At 38.2% G+C, this 24,114-nt stretch overlaps 1 protein-coding gene across 2 annotated transcripts in view; it reads right to left on the bottom strand.

Annotated features, from left to right (window-relative positions):
- tenm1 (teneurin transmembrane protein 1) overlaps window positions 1–24,114 on the bottom strand; it is a 480,926-nt gene that overhangs the window by 42,912 nt on the left and 413,900 nt on the right. For both annotated transcript variants that reach the window (XM_062045519.1, XM_062045520.1), the window contains exons 24-26: window positions 10,439–10,522; window positions 8,870–9,064; window positions 1,134–1,221 (exon numbers count right to left, since the gene is read on the bottom strand). In XM_062045519.1, coding sequence (XP_061901503.1) covers window positions 1,134–1,221; window positions 8,870–9,064; window positions 10,439–10,522 — 367 coding nt within the window. The remainder of the gene's footprint in view (window positions 1–1,133; window positions 1,222–8,869; window positions 9,065–10,438; window positions 10,523–24,114) is intronic.

The following is a 24,114-nucleotide window of genomic DNA, read 5'->3' as shown; positions in this document are numbered from 1 at the left end:
GAAATAAACTCAACCTCTGGCAGTTCAGTGCAAACAGCCAAATGGTTTATCATTCCACATAATCCATACTGCACTTTCTTGCATGTGTTTTGTGGGGACATGCTGAAGTTCAAAGACAGAAACTGCATGAGTGTTTACGTTGAAGACATGGCGCCATCGGAAAGCCTCTGAAGAGCGTGATCATCAGTTAACAACAAGACATGATTGAAAATATGCAAAGCAAAGCTCTAGAAAAAAAAAAAATGAATGGTTACAGCCCATTGGCTTGTGGCATGGGGGGGGACATCCTTTCTCTTTGAAGAGCGGCTAAAAAAAGATAGCTTTTTATGAGCTGAATTAAATGATAAAATCACATCCTCTGACATTTACAATGGAAAGCATGGCCTAACTGACAAAAGAACATCTGCTTATTTGTTTGGTCCATTTTCTCAACCTTTTATTAGATTTCAGGTGCCCCGCCATGATTTGCCAACCAGTTTAAAACGTTCATCTGCAATAGCGGGAAAGCTTTTTCTTTCGCCAGCTGTAAAATGATTGGATTTGAAAGGCTTCTCTCATGCTGGTTTATCCTGATATTCAGCTGAAGGTCTTTGCAAAGGAGAGGCAGCACCATGAATACAAATACCAGCATCGCACAAACATACGCACACTTGCACAACCGAGACAGACTTAACTTGAACCCACTCTTAAATATACAATTTCAGTCATGTACGCACGAAAGCCACTGTCGTTGGTCAAAGCCCAAATTCCACTCAAATAAATTAATTTAGACAGGCTGAACAAAGACAAGCAGAATATGAGACTGACAAAGGAGAGGATGTTCTGCAAATAAAATCAGTGGCGAGCACGGACATGCAGGCAGAATAATTACCCCTTTTAAAACCCACTTGACGACATCAATTACTGACTGTTGTCTTCAAGCTTTTCAAATGTTCTTGTGTTAAAAGGTTCATTTAACGCACGTCTAAACCAGGCCACAAGTGATAAGATCTGATTTTCAAGTGCAGTTATGTTATGTTGTCCTTAACTGTGTAATCCCATCAGACATAATTCCATACTGTCATATTATGCTATCTGTATTCACATAATGATGCCAGTGTGTGTGGGTGTGTGCAAGCTGGCTGATAACGTACCAGAGAAGCAGTCACAGTTGGGGTCTATCTTGCAGTCGCAGTCCGTAGGAGCTCCAGAGATAACCGATATCTCGCCGTTGGTTGACACCTGTGTAGTGTTCAAAAATCCATGTCAAACATGGCAAAAAAACAGACCTTTGCTGGTGACCAAATTCATCTCTAGTGTTTAATCTTGTGAGATAAGTTAGTATTTCAGAGTTATGGTACATGTGAATGATACAAATATGAAACACTGCTTGCATTCATCAGCCCCTTTTCTTCATATAAATAATCAAAGATATAGTCGTATTTGAGTTTTTGTACACCCCGCTATTTGCAGCAACCGATTTTCGTCTTTTCCAAAAGTTTATTTTAGGTTTTGTATACCATTCGTCAGTTATCAGATGGCCAAACATTGTCCATACAAAACTACAGTGTAACCCTTCATTTCCAAACCCCTCATTGTTCAAACTTTTCATGAACTGCAGACTGAATACAAATATGCTTTGGTGAACCTTGTCTCCTTGTACAAACGGTTCATCCACGCATTGGGTGTCTGCAGATCAGCCATTTTATGCCTGGCAGCGCAGCCATTGTGGGCAGGCTGATCGATCTGTGGTGCTCAAAACTCATTCACAGAATGGAGCTGTAAGCTTCTCTGCTTTGTGTCTTTTTTAGCCTTTTTACAACATTTTCTAGCTCGATACAAGTCCAAAGAAAGCAATGTGAGGTTTGGAACATTCAGGAAATATCCAGAGCACTGTGGACACTGCCTCCCAAACACCTTCCATCCGCTGCAGGCAAAGAAGATTAACCGATAAGGTAAGTATATTTTATTTTTGTAACAACTTGGCTGTTAAAGTTAAAGAATTTTGTGATTTCAAACTGTGAGTGCACCAAAGTGCTAATGAAAGTGTGTCTGGGTGTAAGTAGGGTGGCTGCAAATGAGGACAGTTCCAATAGTTGTTGTTTTGGCTTTTTTATTAAATAAAAAATTGACGGCGTGGCGAAGTTGGTAGAGTGGCTGTGCCAGCAATCGGAGTGTTGCTGGTTACTGGGGTTCAATTCCCACCTTCTACCTTCCTAGTCATGTCCGTTGTGTCCTTGGGCAAGACACTTCACCCTTTGCCTCTGATGGCTGCTGGTTAGCGCCTTGCATGGCAGCTCCCTCCATCAGTGTGTGAATGTGTGTGTGAATGGGTGAATGTGGAAATACTGTCAAAGCGCTTTGAGTACCTTGAAGGTAGAAAAGCGCTATACAAGTATAACCCATTCATCATTTATCATTTATCCATCACCCCATTGTTATGTTTGTTTGACGCACAGTACTGTATAGTGCTTTACTTTATGTTCGAAGTGTACAAACCTTCACTAAAAAATGTAACTCATGGAACTCATTATTCATATTTACATTGTTTCTTCCTAAAAAATTTGCTTCAACATACCAACTTTTCTATTTACGAACCCTGTTCAAGAACCTATAAAGTTCGTAATTTGAGGTTCCACTGTATATCGTTCTGCTGAATCGAGTGCCACAAACAAAGAATTCCACCATTGGTGACAAAGACTACGTTCACACTGCTGGCAATGATGCCTTATTTAGATTTTTTTGTGAAATCCAATCTTTTTATGTAGTTGTTGACATTACAAAAAAGGATGATTTTTAATGTGAACGAAATAGGTCCCTGAGGAAACCTGCATACGCACATGATGTCACATACGCTGAAGACTGCATTGTTGAGTGTTTTCGGAAGTAAACATGTCTCCAATTCTAGTAGGTTTCTGTCCTAGTGCATTTGAGGCAATTTCAGTGATTTTAAGGAACAGCCTTCAACATTCATCATTTTCTTAACCTAATTAATTTGGTGTTGGAGATTAAGAAACAAAATGATTTTGACTTTTGCAGTTTTTGGGGCACTTTAACATGGGGTAGAGAAGTCGGAAACAGGAGTACTGGGATACTGACGAGAGCTCTTAAACATCTTCTTTTTGCCTGTTTTCTGCTCATTCGTCCAGTAATTCTTCTGTTTTGGCAAATAATTATGATGTTTGTCGCTTTTTGATGATGTATTGGTTGAATGAACACTACCTAATCATTTAGACTGCAGTTGCATTGGATACACAACTGATTTATATCCACATACGAAAGAGCTCCAGTTTGGATTTGGAAAATTGGAATTGTACTGGTTAAATGAGATACATGTCACATATGGGCAAACACATTGAAATGGACCTGCAATGTGAACATAGCCCCATTGTCTGTGCTTTGTTTTATTGAGTATGACTGCAGAATAAACCACCATGCATAAAGAAGGTGAGAAAAACTATTCAATTCAAGAAAAAAAATTGTAGCAAACTATGAAGGTGGTGTCCGTGTGGCTCTCACCAACATAATAATGCTTAAACTTATTTTAAATGTTAATTTATCCATCATTTATGTGTATTTCACATTCTTTTCTGCAGGTAAAACTATAATTATTCTCTATAAAATATGTTTTGTTTTTAAATTTTTAGGTGTCGGGAGCGCATTGATTTTAATGACATTATTACTTTATTTTGTTAATGATGAGGAACTTTTCAGATGGTTGTTATTGAAAGCCGAGGTACTACTGTATGTAATTGGGGAAAAATGTTCCCTTTCATCATATAGTAATTTTCTGCACATATAATCAGAAACTGATTCATAGGCGAAGTATGTTTAACAGACAAATCATTTTACTTGGGAGAGGGCAGGGAAAATGAAAAATAAACTAAATACACTAATAAATAAAGGTTTAAGTTTGACTATTTTGATTTCATAAATTCCTTTTCATTAACATTTGCAAAAAATACAAAATAATAAAAAAAAAAACTCGACAACTTTAACATTTTCTCCTTTTAAAGTTTAATATTGTCCGTTTAATTTTAACTTTATTGGAATTGAGTCTCTCTTCACATTTATTACGGTCACCAGGGAGAATTTACAAATGCAGAACCGCACACCACTGATATGTGCAGTTTGTGTGTAGGTACATTTGCAACCGGAGATCTGAAAAGCTCACGGCTAATTAATTCCAAATAAATGAAAAACGAAACTCTTGAAATAGATCACCTGTTTTCAGCTGTGGAGTGATTTTCACGGCTGTGCAAGCGGCTACACTTCACAATTTGTCGAGCTGATCCACGTAGGAGGACACTTCATTTGAAATAGATGCAAGATGTTGCAATTAACTTTGTATTCACCCCAAACGTGTTCAAAACTGGTGCAGTGACGAAAAATGAATACACACATTTGGTGTTCGATTTTAGGCTTGGAACAGGGAGTTTGAGCAGGTGTTTGATTTAAAGAGACGCCGGTTGATTTTGAATGTCTTGTGACTTGACTGTGATCAATGCCTCAAAACTATGCCCTCTACACGGAACAAGAGCTGGCAAGTGATGCTTGTCACGGTTCACGAGCTGTCTGTTCTGTGAGCGCACTGAAAAAAAACATCCTGTGATCGTACTATCGTGTCTGGGTGGCAAACAAATGAAGTGCTTTGACGCAGCAAAACTGTCTCAGCCTGCAGGAGGCATTCGTAGTTCCTGTACATCACTATATAATTCCCTCTGGTAACATCATAGACTAGCTGTACCTTAGATACACAACGACAATATCTAATGCAATCTAGTACAAGTGAATTACGACTTTATAAATTGAATGATCCTTCATTTTGATTTGCATGATCAAATCACAATTTGGTATTTACATGAGTAGTGCACGGTGTTACACTGAGAGCCGCTTCTAATATGTTGTCCCTGTCATTTAACTACATAAGGTAATTAGTTAGATTGCATCATACAGGAAAATATATAAATTACACATGCACACACACACACATGACGCCCCTTCATTTGAAAGAAAACACAAAGGTTTTAAAAATTATTATTAGGGATGTTTCGATCCGGGTTTTGTGCTGCAGGACGATCATCCATAAGTGAGATTGGATGATACCAATACTGATACCGATCACATGTATAAACTGTACATTTTTCCATTGCTTTGTGGTGAGTGTTACAGACTGTTTAACAATATCAACGCAATATTTTAACTAGTTACTTACTCTCTTTTATTACATACCATTGTTTGAGCCAATCAAAGCCAATAGTACACAATAACTAAATGAAAGCAAAAACTACTAGATATTACTCATGTAAATCCTTTGTTTTTTGCCCTCAAAGTTCGCCTGTGGACAGGGAAGTATCCCCTGAATCTGTAAACATTAACAAAAACAACCAAAGATATTTTTGAGAAAATTAAAATATCAACCTAATCACTGTAGTATGGATCATATGCTGATACTACCGTTGGTTTCGACACCACCAATATGGTGACAATGCTGACACACCAACAGTTAAACTTCCTAAAGTTTACTAAGCACTTATTTCTAGGTGTAATTTAAAGCTAGCTTAGTGGCTAGTTTAGCTACTAACATGCCTGCTCCTGGCTTGTTCTAGGTGTGTAAAATGTTTAGCTTTACCCTCCAGTGATAATGGTACATGACAACGATATTTAAAATATTAACAAATGCAGTTCATTTGTCATAATTGAGTTGATTGTTATTAATTTAGGAGAGCAGCGCCACAGCCGGGAGAATAACAATAAATACAGTGTCAGCCAGAGGGGATCTGCGTTTAGGATTGGCATTAAAAATAATTTTCACGAAAATCGGCTGATACTGATCTGTGGCCGAGCAATCCGCATATTCCTAACTACAGTATTATTACTGTTATTATTATTACAAATGTCATTGTCTTGCTGTACTTTGGAGGAATTACTTTTATTCTTTCTTCCATTCTTAATTGACATTAATGGCAGGGAAGTTTTTGATAGAAATTAACAGAAAAACAAAATAATCCATCAAGTCTAAAATATGGCACACTTGCTTTCTCCATAATACATTCATGCACATAACAAAAACAAGTCAATAGAAATGTTAATTATACAATGTGTTTGCTTCTTTACTGCAAGCCGGTGAATGATAGCCCGTGCACACCGCGAGCCAGGGCAACGGAGCCAACTTTCTCTGGACATTGAGCCTTGCCGGGGAACGAGGAGAGAGTGAGGAGGAAGTATTGGCTGTCATGCCAACAACAGTGCAGCGTTTGTTTGCAATGCAGCTAGTTAAGTAAAACTTGCTAAGACTAGGAGTGTCTGACAACATTTTCACTTACGATATGATACCAATATTGGTCGAAACCGACATTGATCCGATACAATGTCAACATTAATATGAAATTAGTCAAACAGAGAACAATTGTATGTACGGAAACCCAAACCTGTTTATTAATAGCCATCTGAAATGAACGTATGTTATCTTTAAGTTGAAGAGGAGTGGCAATTGTCTTTTTGGTGACACTTAGTAGTCACAATATGCATTTAGTTAATCTCATGACGCATTAATTTTAATGATGTAGACATGTTATAGGATACTTTCAAATACACTTCTGCCTTGGAGATTGTGTATCTGTAAGTAATATGCAACTAAGATTATTTGATACTTATATTGTCAATTTGGTGTTTTAGACTGCAATATTGTTTAATTAAGGAAACTAAACCCTTGTGTAATGTTCGTATTGTTGTTACTTAGCCAGAGTTTGTGGGTCTGATGGACCCGTTGCATTTTGTGGCTTTTAATGCCTCACAATCAAACACTTTTATGTTAAAATACTGAACAGATGTTTACCTTGTCCCAATAAACATCTGTTCAGTATTGTAACATAAAAGCGTTTGATTGTGAGGCATTAAAAGCCACAAAATGCAACGGGTCCATCAGACCCACAAACTCTGGCTGTGTAACAACAATATGAACATTAAACGGAAAATTTCTGCGCCAGTTTCTGCATCCCACAGGGATTCTTCTTTTGTGTTTCTGTACCTGCGGTTCCCACACAAGGTTGCAACATTGTTTGTCAACACTGTCTGCTCTCATTTTCTCGCACATTTGACCCTCTGATGTTCTGTGTACCTACACTCTGTCGTCCTCCTGTCTAGGCCTGCTGTGTGTGTGTGTGTGTGTGTGTGTGTGTGTGTGTGTGTGTGTGTGTGTGTGTGTGTGTGTGTGTGTGTGTGTGTGGTACACAGAACATCAATTTCCACACTTCTATTAGCCCCGGGTCCAGTGGACCCGGACATCTTATACAGAAAATGAGCCAAAGTCAGTGAGTCTCAGTTTGAAAAATTAATTAATTGTATCATTTTTCTTTTAATAAAAAATGTAAACGGGTCCCACAGACCCGAACACCACACAAGGGTTAATACATATGTCTAACTTGTAATGCTATTGTTTGCTTAGCTGTTGTGTAGCTGCTAGCTCCTAGTAGTCTATAGCCTACCATGTTTACATTTTGTAAATGACTTGACAGAAAAACAAGAACAAAAAATAAGTGTGCTTATTGGAGGGTATTTAAATGTTAACTGGCTGTCCAGCTTTGCACAAGTAAACGCGGTGCAGAACTGCTTGTATCGGATTTATATTGTATATTTTACATGCAAACTGATACAGTCTGATACTTGTTTTTTTTTTTTGCTGATATCGAATGGGTATCCGATATAAACATTGGATCGGGACTCCCCAATACTTAAGTCAAAAGCAGATATCTATTAATTTAATCTCATTTTAATGTGATTTTTTAATCACAGTTAGCATTTTTTTAACTAATTCCTCACAAAATAAAGTATCTCTCTGATATAATTGATGTCTTAGCGAATAGGCACTAACCGGTGGACAAGGCAGGGCAACATCTGGCTTTTCAAGGATACCCGAATGCCATAAGACTTTGTGCGCTGACTTTGTATTTTATTTGCTACCAATCATCAACACTTAAAAAAATGCAGAAAAAAATGCTTGGAAAAACAAATCTACCCTCATAAATCTGTTGGTGTGGAAGTAATGAACGTCAGAATGATGGAAAAGGAGTACATAGGGTATCAGATTACTATTATTAAATTCATCGCAGAAAATAGCAAGGCTTGCTCACACATTTAACTGTGACTTTTATTCAGGTGTTTGTCAGCCGTTAAAATGAAATGTACCAATTAATTTATGTATCATTTTATTTGTCAGTTCCCTGTCAATTTTACCTGCGCTCAGCTCGTTTGTCTTGGCACAATTTTCTCCACTCAATTTACTTTTGCTGGATCAAATTATGTGTACACCCTCCTGCCATTTTTTAATGCGCTGCACATCAGAGTCAGTTTGAAAAAAGTGCAGAGCATCATTTTTCATCTAATTCTATAATCCAGAATGAAAATATGACTTCATACAAGGGTGTGATTATACTTGGTACATGCCTTAAGTATCTTTGATAATCTTCTATGAGGAAGAAGGAGCTTTAATGTGTGATCTGACATGCTTGGTAAATGTGGCTCCACATATGATGAACATATAATTAAAAAAGTTGTGAGATGCAATACAAATAACAATATACATTGTATGATCTGCAAAAGATTCTTGAGGCTTTTTCATGTTGTCTTGATTCGATATCCTGACCGACCTCTAAGGATCTATTGATAGAGACTGGCGGGGGTTATTTTTCTTGGCGCTGGTTATGAAGTGGTAAAATGTAGTTTGTAGCAAATTAGAGCAGAACGTTTCAAAATGAAATGAAAAAGCAGAGGTTTTAAGCTTTATAACTTTACCCTACTTGACTATGAAAATACATATTTGAGAATGCCTCAAAGTGTCCTACATTTGAAATCCAAACCAAAGAGTACTGTCGTTTTGTGACACAGTCACCTGCTGAATGCGGTTGATGCGCCTCTCATCCGTCTCTGCGATAAACAGGGTGCCCAAATGGGAGACGGCGATGGCTTTTGCAGCTTCCAGAGTAGCCCGGACCGCAGCTCGGCTCACCAAATGGTGGTCAATACCTGGAACCTGGCAGTGGATGGGCCGGCCGGCTACAATGCGTACCTGAAGGGTCTCTGATACCTAAAAACATACATTTTCATGTGTTAACCATGAAACAAAAAGTACATCCACAGCACAAGGGATTGCTTTTGATAATAATAACACAATCTACAATCACATAATCTAACAATTTGAATGTTTTTGTACTCAAACATCTATTTAACATAAGTATCGAGCAAGGATGTCAACATTCAGTTCCATGTATTTGCACAGTGACAGTTGCACTGCTATTGGGATACAACGTGCTATGGTACGGTTAAACATATAACATCGGTGGATTAGTTAACAAAAATATAATAATGTTTATATAAATATAATAAAAGGAATACATAGGTATAAAAAATAATCGTGCATAAGGAAAACCCTTTTTATTAAGGAACCCTACTGCCTAAGTTTAGAGTGGTCTGTCTTTTGTTCACAAAATAACACTACTGCCTTGGTAGTAGGAAGCTACGCTGATGTGTAGCTGCCTTTAAAGCATCAAAAGTTCCTGTTACCTTACGAGTGTCATTCACTTCTCATTAAAGGAATTATTTCTCGCAACCTCACATCGTGTCACAAGTCTACATTTTTGCACTCAAAAAAAAAAAAGATAACAGAAACATAAATAATGGTTTTAAAATTTAATAACGGTTTGCTATGCAAATGAAACATTTTTTTTTAATTTACTAAAAAAATTCAAATGCATTATTTTCTTAACAAACTTATTTTTTGTTTGCAATTAATTTTTGTTTGCAGATTCACTTTTTGTTTTATTGCATACAAATAGTAACAATTTATTTGCATGGTAACTTACCATAGTAACAGAGTGAAAAAATGACAACCAAGAGTTTACTTTAGTCATGGGTAATCTATTGATTAGTTTGTTTCATTAATTGAGTAATCAGATAAAACAAACTTCATAGCCTCAGGGTGTATTTTATGGAAAGTAGTTAAAAGAAACAATGATTTTTCTGCTTCACATAACCTTGATTTTTTTCCAATAAATGCCAATAAATTGCACTTTTAACATGTGTGCATTGATAACATTTTAAAAAAATCTCTCCACTGTCTCTGGCCACACAGATGACAGATGACCCACACATTACCTCTCTCATGTGCGCTCTATTGCTAAGGCTGCGCGTAAATGATATCCGTGTGTTCAAAGTTTCGTTCACTCCATGCAGTCTGGTTTTATAAATGTTTGTTCGTTACACTCATTAAACAATTAACTACAGCAAGTAAAAGCTTTTTTCTAATTGGTTAATTGTGAATAAGTGGATAAATCGCTGCAGCCCTATGAGAGAATAGAAAATCATTAATTCCTTTTTGCCATCCCTCCTAAATGCAAAAGGGTAAATAAAAGTGAAGTTCACCATGAAGTCACTGACTGTTTGTGTAGTGGTGTGTTTGTACCTGTAAGACAATGTTGTTGTCCAAGATGTAGAGGGAGTTGTCCAGAGGGTTGATAGCGAGGTCCGTAGGCCACTCCAGACGTACCTGGACAAGCACACATGGTACAAGTTTACACATGTGAGAACAACAGCTTTGGCAGTGGCAGTGACCCTCAGGTGTTAGTTACAGTTGCTAAGAATAATATCTGCTATAATAACATAGAATTAAGCCCCCTTGTCCTGCCAGCATATGCAAAGGTCAGCATCAGGTAGGGAGCCCACCCCCGATTATTCAACAGCCGCAACAGCTCGTTTCGGCGCTGATCTAAATGTCAGCCAAGAACCATGATTGCCACCTTCTGAAATAGGGCACCCCGCTTGCTAACACCATGGGGTTTGGACAGACAAACCTACATTGGAACCCACAACATCACTAATCCCCCACACACTCAGAGTAACCCAAACCCAAAGCTTCGTTTGTGGAGATATTTTTGGACGGACCAGCGATGTGATTGATGACTTTGGGGATGGATTAGTAAATAAATGGATTGTGTTAAATTGCCACTGACATGTCCAATTATAGGCTCTGTCAAACCAAAAAGAAGAAGGTTTAGTCTGGAATCCCATTTTAATAGGTAGATAAATTAATCAAGCTGGGCTCATCCTGTCCTGTGGCAACAGAGGACGCATGTCAGATCTCTGCTCATGATACAGCACTTTGCAGTGATGGCAGGCAAACGCCACCGCACACTCAGTCTCGTCCAGGGACAAAGTTCTGATTTCAGAAGTGGGAAGCTACAACCAGTGTTGCCAACTCCTCTGTAAGGAAAGTAACTATTGGCTGCCATTAAAAAAATCGCTTCTCTTTCTTCCCCTCCATTTTTCTGCTTTCTTTTGTATCTCTAGTTATCGTTACGTACAGTATATGTATTGTTGCATTTGAACAACTGTATTGTTGATAATAGAGGTAAATTATTGGTAGTAAATGGTAAATGGTAAATGGGTCGTACTTGTATAGCGCTTTTCTACCTTTTTTTTAAGGAACTCAAAGTGCTTTGACACTATTTTCCACATTAACACATTCACACACTGATGGTATTATTCATTATCAACAGCGCTATTTCTATTGGTATTTGTATTGCTCCATTTTTAGTGTAATAATGCTCATTGTCATTTCTGTATTATTATTTATTTCGCTAACTGTTTCTTTGCTATCACTTTTACCATTATATTTGTACATATCGTATTTACTGATGTTGCTCTATTGTTGTTGTTGTTCTTGTTATTGTTGTGTTTGCTGTTGTTGTTTTTGTCTCTCTGTCTTATCCCCCTCTTGTCCCCACAATTTCCCCCTTTGTCTTCCTTTTTTTCTCTTTCTATCCCCTCCTGCTCCGGCCCCACTGCACCAAATGATAATATAAATACATTTAATAAAGTCAAATACAAATAAGGCAACAAGAGAAGTATCCAACACTTTTCTTTTTTAAAGTAAATCTGTACAGCCGATATGGGCATCTACATTAACTATATGATTTGCCTGAGAAGCTGGACAGGACAAAAAAATAGAAAAATAAAAATACAATAATTGCTAGAAGTCGCCTCGTTTGCATATTTTTTTTGCAACGGACCTTGTAGAAGAGGGGAATGACGTCGTGGGAGAGATAACGAGTGAGTTTAAAAAATGCTAAGTAGGATTAGAACAGCAAATTAATTTTCTTCTGTTGATTCCTAGTTTGTGTTCTTTAAATTTAATTCAATTTTGTTCTGGATTGTTAAATGCTAGAGTATCAAATAAAAGACTGGAGCGTTGTGAAATGCAGTAATAAACGTAATCTATTGACTGGTTCATTAACAAACGACTGGGATGCTGCAGTGATTTATTTTAGCGTGACAGTGAAGAAACATTTACATTTAATATTACATCTGGCTAAGTAAGCCAGGCGGGAATCGCAGTGGCTTCACACATGCGCAAATCATGTACAGCATGGCTGTAATTAGACCGACTCTCTGTGAGTGCTTTGGAACGGGGTAGGAGCTCATGGCAGCACCCACCACTGCTCGTAACTGAAGTGTGCTTTCAATTCTCAAAGACACAAGAAAAGCCTCCAATAACACCGGAAAAAGTCGCTAGATTTGTTGCTCGTAGCTGTTTAAGAAAGAAGTCGCCAAGAGGATTTGGAACGTCACCAAATTTAGCGACAGTCTCCAACTCAGTGGCCTAGTGGTTAGAGTGTCCGCCCTGAGATCGGTAGGTTGTGAGTTCAAACCCCGGCTGAGTCCTACCAAAGACTATAAAAATGGGACCCATTACCTCCCTGCTTGGCACTCAACATCAAGGGTTGGAATTGGGGGTTAAATCACCAAAATGATTCCCGGGCGCGGCCACCGCTGCTGCTCACTGATCCCCTCACCTCCCAGGGGGTGATCAAGGGTGATGGGTCAAATGCAGAGAATAATTTCGCCACACCTAGTGTGTGTGTGACAATCATTGGCACTTTAACTTAAGTTGGCAATACTGGGCACCACTTGCTATAGTACAAGGCTGTGACTTGAAGGAGTTGTAGTTTGAATGATTAGATCAGGGGCCCCCAAACTTTTTGACTCATATATATATATATATATATATATATATATATATATATATATATGTATATATATATATATATATATATATATATATATATATATATATATATATATATATACGTTAGGTCAGGAAGACACAAATAGGCTATTTCATCCCTACAAGCCTGTTTCACAGGTTTCCCTGCTCTTCAGGGGATTTTATAATATATATAATATAGTAAAATCCCCTGAAGAGCAAGCCTGTTTCACAGGTTTCCATGCTCTTCAGGGGATTGCATTATATTATATATATATATATTATAAAATCCCCTGAAGAGCAGGGAAACATGTGAAACAGGCTTGTAGGGATGAAATAGCCTCTGTGTGTATTCCTGACCTAACGTATATTCCGCTCTACCCCGGTATTGAGCACTGTACAACAGATAAACCACAGAAACCTCCACCATGTATATATGTGTATATATATATATATATATATATATATATATATATATATATATATATATATATATATATATATATATATTCCAAACGTTATCGATGGGAAAATGCATTTTTAGACAATATGATTTGCCTGAGCGGCTAGAAGACACTGACGGTAGCAAGCGGTAGAAAATGGATTAGAAAGGACAGATTTAAAAAAATAATAATAATAACAACAACAAAAAAAAGTTTTTTTTGACTTGGGACTTCCCATGGGCCGGATTTTGGGGACCCCTGGATTAAATCAATGTTTTGGAGTAATATGAATAAGTGGGGAACAAATTGTTCAAAAATATTTTATTTGTGCAAAATAACAACATTATCAGAAAAATTATGTTTTTTTTGTGCCAAGTAAAAAAAAGAATAACGGGGAAAAAGAAGAATAGAACTTTACAGTGGTACTTCAATTTAAGAGTGCCCTAACCCAAGAGTGTTTTGCGATAATAGCTGTCTCTCAACTAATTGTTATGCTTTAAATCACGAACAAAAAGTTGAGTTATAAGCATCCCCACCATTAGATGGCGTAGCAAATGTCACAGAGAACCCCATAAGATACGCCCAAAACATCTGATGGTCTCACTTGCTATCATAAGCTTATAGCTAGAGATTGATATATATATATTTTTGTTCCTACCACGCAAAGAAGAAATGGACGATATACTTGGATTAAAGAAATAAATAATTGGAAACATGACAGAGTGTTAAGATAACATGGTGAAGCAGTTTAAGCGAGGCACTGCTAGTTTTGCACCATACATAATCAGAAAGAGTCTCCTCCGCCAGCCCAGGATGTTGGAATATAATCAAAACTGCAGACATGTATCCATGAAAATATGGAAAAGCTTGTTAGAGATACCATAGAAAACCACTCTTGAAGATAAATTGTGTACATTAGTATTGGTATACCGGATTTGTTATATATTGCATATATTATACACAAATATAATATAATATAATAATATAATATATCAGTATATAACATATACTTTATATATAATATGTAAATATTGCATACATGTTATATTGTATATTGCTACTACAGTACATTTTTAGTCTACTTTATACCTGCATTATCCTTTCCATCCTTACACTTTCCATCCTTTGTAACTGAGCTACTGTGTGGAACAATTTTTTCTTGAGGATCAATAAAGTTTGTCTAAGTCTAAGTCTAAGTCTATTATTATTACATTACTTTATAAAATAACTGTAGTTGTTAGAGGTACATTCTCTTGCTCTCTTGTTTACCTCGTACAGTATGTCTTGAATGAGGATCGAACCAGGCCCTCTACAACAAAGGGTAAAAATATAAACCATTAGAATACCAGGGACAAATATAATAACAGAGGGCTAATCTGGGCTGTTATTTTCTCAGCGGTGACACCTGGAGTGCTTCTGCCAAAAAGTTGTATGTTAACAAGAGAGTGGAGTACAAGGCCATTCTTGTTTGAATGTTTTTTCTTTCTTTATCATGCTCATGATTCACATTGCTGTTTGTCTCCAGATGCGCTCCAACTGCCTGATGGCGAATCAAATGACTGATTGGTCAGCTGATGCGTACTGTCAATCAATGTCACGTTAACAAGTAACAGCAGAGCCAAAAGGCAATAAATGTGCTGGTGAGCAGTCTAAAGGGACAGGCTTCAAACCTGAGCAGCCGTTTTTCGCTTGGCGCTAGTGTTTGGCTCATCTCCATTCAATTACATAACATTATTTTTGGCGGGAAAAAGTGCAAAGAAATCAAACAATGTACTAATATGATCCACTTCAAGAAATTATTCAAACTTAAAGTGTTTACAAAGTACAAAGAAGAAGAACCATGATAAACATTCTGAATTTATTTCATCCATCCATTCATTTTCAAGATAATCTTATTCATCTCACCATATGAAATGTAACTTACTTCATCAAGTATGATTTATTTATTTTTTACTGTTATTACTTATGGAGCATATTGTGAATAAATTGAGAACAGAAAGTGAACAAAAGTTTTAGCAACTGTTATGTAAAAGAAAAGGGGTAGGATTAAATAAGCTCTGCTTTTCCTACTCCTTTTCGAAGATGTTGAATAGAGAAACTGGGAATTGTTATGTATCATGTTGTATGCTTGCATGTTCGAAATAAACTCAAACTCAAACTCAAACTCAATAATAATTCTTACTTTTGGTCGATACTGTGAATGTTGTCTGTCTATCTGTGTTGGCCCTGCGATGAGGCGGCGACTTGTCCAGGGTGTACCCCGCCTTCCGCCCGATTGTAGCTGAGATAGGCTCCAGCGCCCCCCGCGACCCCGAAGGGAATAAGCGGTAGAAAATGGATGGATGGATGGATGTCACAGAGGTAGTACATTTGACATACCAGTGGTGTGCCGTCGGGGCCAGCAAGGCCTTCTCTGCTGGCCTAACATAACCAGAAATCATGATCATAATTACAGATAAAAGTATTTTTTTATTTACTTAACCTAAATATCTAAAATTATTCATATTCTCTTCATGTCATATTATGCTCCTTCCAGTGCTGTTGTTTTTAGGTTATAGAGTTTTTATCCAATCAGAATTCAGCCAGCTTATGTTGCCATGCTGTACCAAATCTGCCGGAGGCCTTCAGAATCAACAATGTGGGCGTCCGTGCACTGTAAGTAAACGGAAACAAACATTTGACAGACAGTTGCGGTAGCCGATCAGATCACGAGTTGTTGTGAGTAAGGTTTCCTAGCTCGCCTAAGGCAGATATATGTTGTGATGTTATGAGAGAGGTAACATAAGAACTCCATTACCCAGCATGCCACAGTAGTGAAGAGCATGCGCAGTAGCCCCCGTTTAGGTTGTTGAATGTAGACATGCCGGCAGCTTGATGTTATCAACGAGCACGCTGTGGAGTAAACTTTAAGAACTCAGCCAACACGCCTCGTCTGCATCTTTTATGATTAGACAAGACAACACATATGTTTGCGAGGCCATTTTCAAGAAGGATATTTAAAGAGAAACTACATCTTGTGAGACGATGTCGGCCAACCGCCGGAAGCTAGCTCAGCTGTCCCGGTGATGAAATGTGAGTCCAGATATTTTATTTATTTATTTTTTCACGTTTAATATATTTTTTTTGCAATTTCAGTTTTGACAGTACCACATAAGATATGTTATAATTGCTGATGCGGGTTTATTGATTTTTAAATGCGACAGAAAATAACCCGTTTTGTACAATGCCCAGTAGTGTGTAAATGTGTTCCTGTATAGTATTTCTCCAGCAATGGTCATGTGGTGACATAAATGATGGTATTTTCAGAGGTAATCATTGAAGTCGGACATCCCTGAAGGCTTAGGTGGGAAACGCACGGCCCGTCACTGTGACATATACGTTATACGTATGATTGTGTTTGTAGTAAGTAGCGGGAGTGTGGCTCCTGGCCACAACCACATGACCAGAAAGGCTCTGAAAATGTTCAAGTTAATTTATATGCATACTGTTTTTATCTTTAATAATTACCTATTTTTGGAGCCTTGGATGCTTCAATATACTGAGTAATTCAAAAAAAATCAAACCCTTGTAACATTAAGGAATGAAATGGGGCCACAAACAAAATCTTGTTCCGGGCCACAAAAAGTCCATTGCTAGCACTGGTGAGAGTATAAATACAAAATAAGCAAAAAGTGCTCAAAATTGGACTACTGGTTTCTATGAAATGTGTGTAGGGTAGACATGTCCTAAGAAGGAACATTGAATTGTACTGCACATGCAGTTAAAAAGGAGCATAGAGATGTCTACTGTTTGATTTACAATGGAAACATCTTTGTGTCCTATCTGTCTGATCTGTTTTATGTCTTTGACCGTGAACCCATACTGTAGTCTACCACGGAGACAGAAAGAATAAAATATGTAATTCCCCAACTTTTTCACTTTTGTTGAGGAACTTCTTTAGTCTTTCTGCCATTTGGGTTAAAATAAAAGCACTCTTGAATGGAAAAGTGAGTCAGGTTTCTTTTTCATGAGTTTGTTATATTTTATTGACAGGATTTGATATGGCCTCGTTCTCAACTTGTCCCTCACCTTTCACTTTTTTAACAGTTCAACCTGAGTGAACAAAGGCTATTGCATCCGTTTATCTTTGTCAGGAAGGATCTCTGATGTTGTGTCTGGCTGGTGTAAATACACAAAATAACATTGAAATTAACTGGGCAGCACACAGGCTAGTTAGCTCTGTTGCTTCATATAGTCGGAACGATTCAAGATTTGATTTGTTTTGCAAGCTTGTGCAAAATTCAGAATTGAACCAAAATGTCTACCACATCCAATCCAATTCTATAAACTTTAAATGAGTTTGAATCAAGGTTAAAAACAGGAAGCAGAAACCCAATTTGAATTGAAGGAGGTCAATTTGAAATTCATCATCAGGGATAAATATGGTTCATTTGAACATTTGAACGGATCTTCTACTACAAAATTAAAAGCCACAAAATGCAACGGGTCCATCAGACCCACAAACACTGGCTGAGTAACAACAATATGAACGTTGCATGGAAAATTTCTCTGCCAGTTTCTGCATCCCACAGGGATTCTTCTTTTGTGTTTCTGCACCTGCGGTTCCCACACAAGGTTGCAACATTTTTTGTCAACACTGTCTGCTCTCATTTTCTCGCACATTTGACCCTCTGATGTTCTGTGTACCTACACTCTGTCGTCCTCCTGTCTAGGCCTGCTGTGTGTGTGCGTGTGTGTGTGTGTGTGTGTGTGTGTGTGTGTGTGTGTGTGTGTGTGTGTGTGTGTGTGTGTGTGTGTGTGTGTGTGTGTGTGTGTGTGTGTGTGTGTGTGTGTGTGGGTGGGTGGGTGGTTCGCGTGTGGTAAACAGAACATCAATTTCCACACTTCTATTAGCCCCGGGTCCAGGACATCTTATATGTAATAGAAATGTGTAGGGGGGGTTTATGGTGTGTAGTCATTAAATATGTATTCTGATATATGTTCTTCACAGAAAATGAGCCAAAGTCACTGAGTCTCAGTTTGAAAAATTAATTAATTGTATAATTTTTCTTTTAATAAAAAAATTAAAACGGGTCCCACAGACCCGAACACCACACAAGGGTGGGTAGAGTTATTGTGTATATACATATTATACATATGTTAGTGCATGTGCCTTACAATATGGAAGTCCTGAGTTCAATCCCGGGCTCGGGATCTTTCTGTGTGGAGTTTGCATGTTCTTCCCGTGACTGCGTGGGTTCCCTCCGGGTACTCCGGCTTCCTCTCACCTCCAAAGACATGCACCTGGGGATAGGTTGATTGGCAACACTAAATTGGCCCTAGTGTGTGAATGTTGTCTGTCTATCTGTGTTGGCCCTGTGATGAGGTGGCGACTTGTCCAGGGTGTACCCCGCCGTCCACCCGAATGCAGCTGAGATAGCCTCCAGCACAACACGCGACCCCAAAAGGGACAATCAGTAGAAAACGGATAGATGGATGGATGTTATACATATAATATACATAAGACAGATCCAGATGAGACCTGGCGAAGGTCTGCACTTTACATCTGAAATGCAATGTTTTACACATTCCGATTTTAAATCGGTTCATGAATTTTAAGAATCAAGCAATTTTTTTTTTCTTTAAGAATCCATTTTAAAAAATAGTTTTTTTTAGGCCATATTGACAATTACTTGCTGTGTTTGTACATCAGACGTCAGCAGCCAAGAGTAGCTTTTGTAACCTGTCAACTGTTTTGAAAAGGTTTCATAAGAATAGTTTCCAATTGAGCCCTCACCCTAGAAATCACATTTAAATCGGATCGTGAGTTGCTGCAAGATTCCCATACCTATAATTTAGGTATCAGTTCCTACGTACACTAAAACTTAACTTATCGGACCGGGATTCGTTTGTTACCCGAGGACCACCTGCCCAGTGTTTTCCTTCAGACTTCAGTGTGTCTTTGCACTAAAACTAATGCCAGCATTCTGTCTTTATATGGCATAAATTAGCCAGGCTTTGTTTGTCGAGCTATGTAACTACAGAGGTTTTGATCAATATTGGCTCCAGTCTGAGGTCAGTGCAGTTTACAGAGCAAACACAGATGGACGATGATGACGGTCAGATGTGCTGCAGAGGATGATGACTAACACGAGGATTGTGCCAGCCTCTTCAAAGACATGCAATGTTATCTCTGGAGATTCACCTGGCCTGAACACCATCTCACTCAGAGTCATGCACTAAGCCAGTTGCATCTCAATGTGTGCGTGTCTGTTTGTTAGAGATCGCGAGGCTGCACTCCATCTATAATTCATGTGCTGCTGTAATAGGCCTGATATAAGTCAGCAGAGTGATCTGAAGGCTGGCTGATCAAATTAGTTGTCTTTGGTCTTCACTGTCACACTCAGACACAGTCACATGCACACACACACACACACACACACACACACACACACACACACACACACACACACACACACACACACACACACACACACACACACACACACACACACACACACACACACACACACACACACACACACACACACACACACACACACACACCTTAATGAAGTCACAGAGTTTCTTTGAGCATTTTAAATTGGCACCACAGTCACTGACTGCAAGAAATGAAAGGCAAATAGCTGTTGTCTTGCTGATTTGAATCCTTTAATTGTTTGACACAAACTATAAAGAGCGACCTAATGTTTGTTCACATTCAAACAGCACGTGTAGGGATGACTGCGGTTATGTGGAAGCTCAACGTCAGGGCCTCATGGAAAGGATAATAAATGTAACATTGGAGATAAAAACAAAACAAAAACATAGCCTTTTGAGAAGTTATAGTTTCAAAAAGAAAATGAGAAACACTTCTAACTTAACCCAGCAGAAGAGCCGATTTCAGTTTGTGTCAGATTACTAAACATTAACAAAATCATACTCGACGGGTCATACTGGTGATGATGTTAATGTATGATGGCGTTGATTTGTCAAAACATTCAGTCATGGTGAAATTTAGTGTAAAGCCTAGTACACACATACATATTGTGACATTATATTTTTAACCTTTTCATCTATAGTAGTCGAGACAGTGCACAGCTATTTAAAAGCTGTACAGTGGAAACTCGTTTTACAAACCTCATTCTACGAACTTTTCGATTTACGAACCACAGATCGGATACAAATATGCTTTGGTGTACGAACCTTGTCTCCATACCATTTTGTGCCAGGCAGCACATCCATTGTGGGCTGACTAATCTTCCAGCTCAGTAGGGCAGCTGTTTGCTAATCTGCTCATTGATGATTTTTGTGCATTTTAAATGTTTTTTTCTTTAAACTTTATTACAACATGTTTCTACTTCTGCTGGCACAATATAAGTGGATGCAATGTCAACACTGATCTTCCTCCCCGCCTCTTTTCCCACCGGACTCTACAAGAAGATTAACGACAAGGTAAAGTGGATTCATTTATTTGTTTCGAATCATTGTCGCAATCTTTTTGTTAAAGCTAAAGAGTTTTGGGATTTTAAACTACAAGTGCACCATAGGGCTAGTGACAATGTGTGCGTGTGTAGGCAGGGCAGCTGCAAATTAGGACAGTTAAGCTGTTTGTTGTTGTTTTGGCTTTGCTATTAAATAGAACGTTGATTCATCACCCCTTTGTTTGTTTGATATATAGTACTCTATAGCACTTTATATTGTGTTCAAAGTAGGGCTGGGCGATATATCAATATACGCGATATATCGCGGGTTTGTCTCTGTGCGATATAGAAAATTACTATATCGTGATATTGGAGTATACGTTCTCACGCAGTTGCTTTTAGCTGCTGGCATTACACGACAGACTCTTCCCACTCCTTCTTGTGTCTCCTTCTCACAGACAGCAAGCGCACCTTCTACATACGTCACATACTGTCACGTCATACGTCACATACGTATACGCCCTCACGGAGCAGAGAGGTAGTGGCATGGGTAACGTTAGCTGTGATGCGAGTGGTAATACGAGAGAAAGAAGGTGCAAATCTGGTAACAAATGAAGGAAGAATTTAGGTGTTTCACTATACTAACTTTTCAATATATGAACCAAGTTCAATTAAGTTCTTAATCTATGTTCCACTTTTCCTATTTACACAAGTATTTAATGCCAACTTTGCAAACCTACATTGTGTCTTGCCATACACTGCGACTCACTGGTCAGCTGTTGTGAGTGCAAAAACCTCTACAAGTACAAAATGGTCGAGCAGAAGTGCAGGGCAGGGGCCTCATGTTTAAGCTTGCATACACACAAAAACATGGCGCACGCCCTTTTTCACGGCAAACAGGATATGTATCAAAAGTGAATTGGATGTGGAAATGTTTGGTGCCTCACGCCAACTTAATGCGTTACGTTTGCACATTTCTACTGGATGAGGATACTTTGCCAACACACAAAGCTGATTTCAACAATGTAAAAAGTTCAAGGCAAAGACACGAAATTCACTTTTCCGCCAAAGCATTTAATGCTTCATATTCATATTAATATGTGTGAAGACCCCTCCCCCCATTCTCACCACATTCTACAGAGGCACGCATCTCTGTCTGGACTGGAGCCTGCAGTGCCTCAGACTGGAAGTCTCTGCAGAGAGTGGTGAGGACGGCGGAAAAGATCATAAGGACTCCTCTTCCTCCTATCCAGTAAATCGCAAAAAGTCGCTGCCTGACCAGGGCTCAGAAAATCTGCAGAGACTCCTACCACGCCCACCAAGGACTGTTTTCACTGCTGGACTCTAGAAAGAGGTTCCGCAGCCTCCGTAGCAGAACAGCTTCTTCCCTCAGGCCATAAGACTCTTGAACGCATCATAATAATCCCCTCAATTCCCCCCCAAAAACGGATTAACTCGCTGGAATATAAAGACAATATAACATACATCCATAAACATGGATGCATATGAAAAAGTGCCATGTATTTATCTGTACAGTAATATATTTATTTTATCTGCACCTCATTGCTCTTTTATCCTGCACTACAACGAGCTAATGCAACAAAATGCTGTTCTTGTCTGTACTGTAAAGTTCAAATTTGAATGGCAATAAAAGGAATTCTAAGTCTAAGTCTAAGTCTAATTAATTTATCGAGGCGATCATTTTGCCACCTATTGCTGTCACAATGTGTTCCTGTGACTCTAGCACCAGCTTGGCCAGTCGGGCAGACAGTTGCAGCAGCCGGTGGTTGCGGCACAAATGGCACCAGAGACGGTGGAGGACTGGTTTAACTGTGTGTCACGTACGGCTGGTACCTCAAGTAGCTCTCTTGTGTTGTAATAATAAATTGAGTATTCAAACAACAGTCCAAGTCTTGTGTATCATTTTTGATATGCTGGCTGGTTGAAATATAAAAGATTGCAAACCAAATATTACATAATTTTCACATGTAACTCTAATCTGTCTGTGAGCAGGCTACCGTATGAACACATTTTGTTGTCAGTTAAACAAATTATATTTAAATTGGGGGTAATCAGAGGGACCCACTTCTTCTAAAGTTTTACATCATTACAGCGGCTATCTTTTCAAACCAGATGAGCGCTACTTTATCTCCGGTCACCTCTCCCCATCCATCTTCTTCTTCACCTTATTCCTGATGAAGTACCACCTTATTTCTTATTTGTTTCTGTGTGTGGTTCCCTGACTCCACAGCATTGACACTTACTCCTCTTTCGTTCGCTCAAAACACGAGAAAGAAGCACCTCCTACTCGGAGTGTACGAAAAAAATTCTTATATGTAATGATTCTTAATCGATTAAAAAAAAATCAAAAATCCGTACTTCTCTTGCCTTATTTGTATTTGACTTTATTAAATGTTTGGATAGCATTTTATAGAGCAAAACCAGTTTTCTCTAAAGTGATATTGCAATTTATTAGAGCCGTTTATCTATTTTATGGAGGAATGTAGTAAATCATAGAACAAGCACCCAATGTTATTAAAAAAGTATTGATTTTGAATCAAGAAACAAGAATCCATTCTAAATCAAATCATTACCCCCAATAATCGAATCAAATCCAAAAGTGTGGTGCCCAAAGAATTCACAGCCCTACCTACTACTGATTCCTATTGAATTTTGATTGGCCAGAGCGTGCAGATCTCCGGCACATGGCTAATTTCAATATGATTTGCGTATTTATAAGGGGGAATGACCTGGCCCAAGGAAACAGTGATTGGAAAAAAGAAATGTGCTTGGATTAGTGAGTTCATAGACTTTAATACCTCTGAATTTTTTTCTTGACTATGCTGTTTTCTGAATTTGAATGTATGACATTTTTTAGTTGGAAATTCACACAATTCTTAATACATGAGGAATATCAGTCCATCTCTTTTATACCAGGAGACCCTTGCAGGTAAAACAAGAAAATGGGGGCATCAGACAACAATAAGGAGTAATATAATTGTACAATTGAGGAAATTGTGAATAATCATCCATCCATTCATCCATTTTCTACAGCTTTGTGTCCATTAAATTGGACATCATGCATTGTTATTTATGTTGACAGCAATTTATAGTATTGCTGCTACTTTGTAGTTTTTGAACATATTTCATGCAAATCAATAAATGTATGTTAAAATATTGTAAATTTAGTTTTTTATTAGAATGTAGTACTAATTTTATTTGGATATTATCATGTTTTAAAGTAGTTAAT

Source organism: Entelurus aequoreus, linkage group LG04 (genome assembly GCF_033978785.1).
Source record: "Entelurus aequoreus isolate RoL-2023_Sb linkage group LG04, RoL_Eaeq_v1.1, whole genome shotgun sequence".
In the NCBI taxonomy this organism is placed as follows: Eukaryota; Metazoa; Chordata; class Actinopteri; order Syngnathiformes; family Syngnathidae; genus Entelurus; species Entelurus aequoreus.
This window is presented reverse-complemented; position numbering and strand designations above follow the sequence as displayed.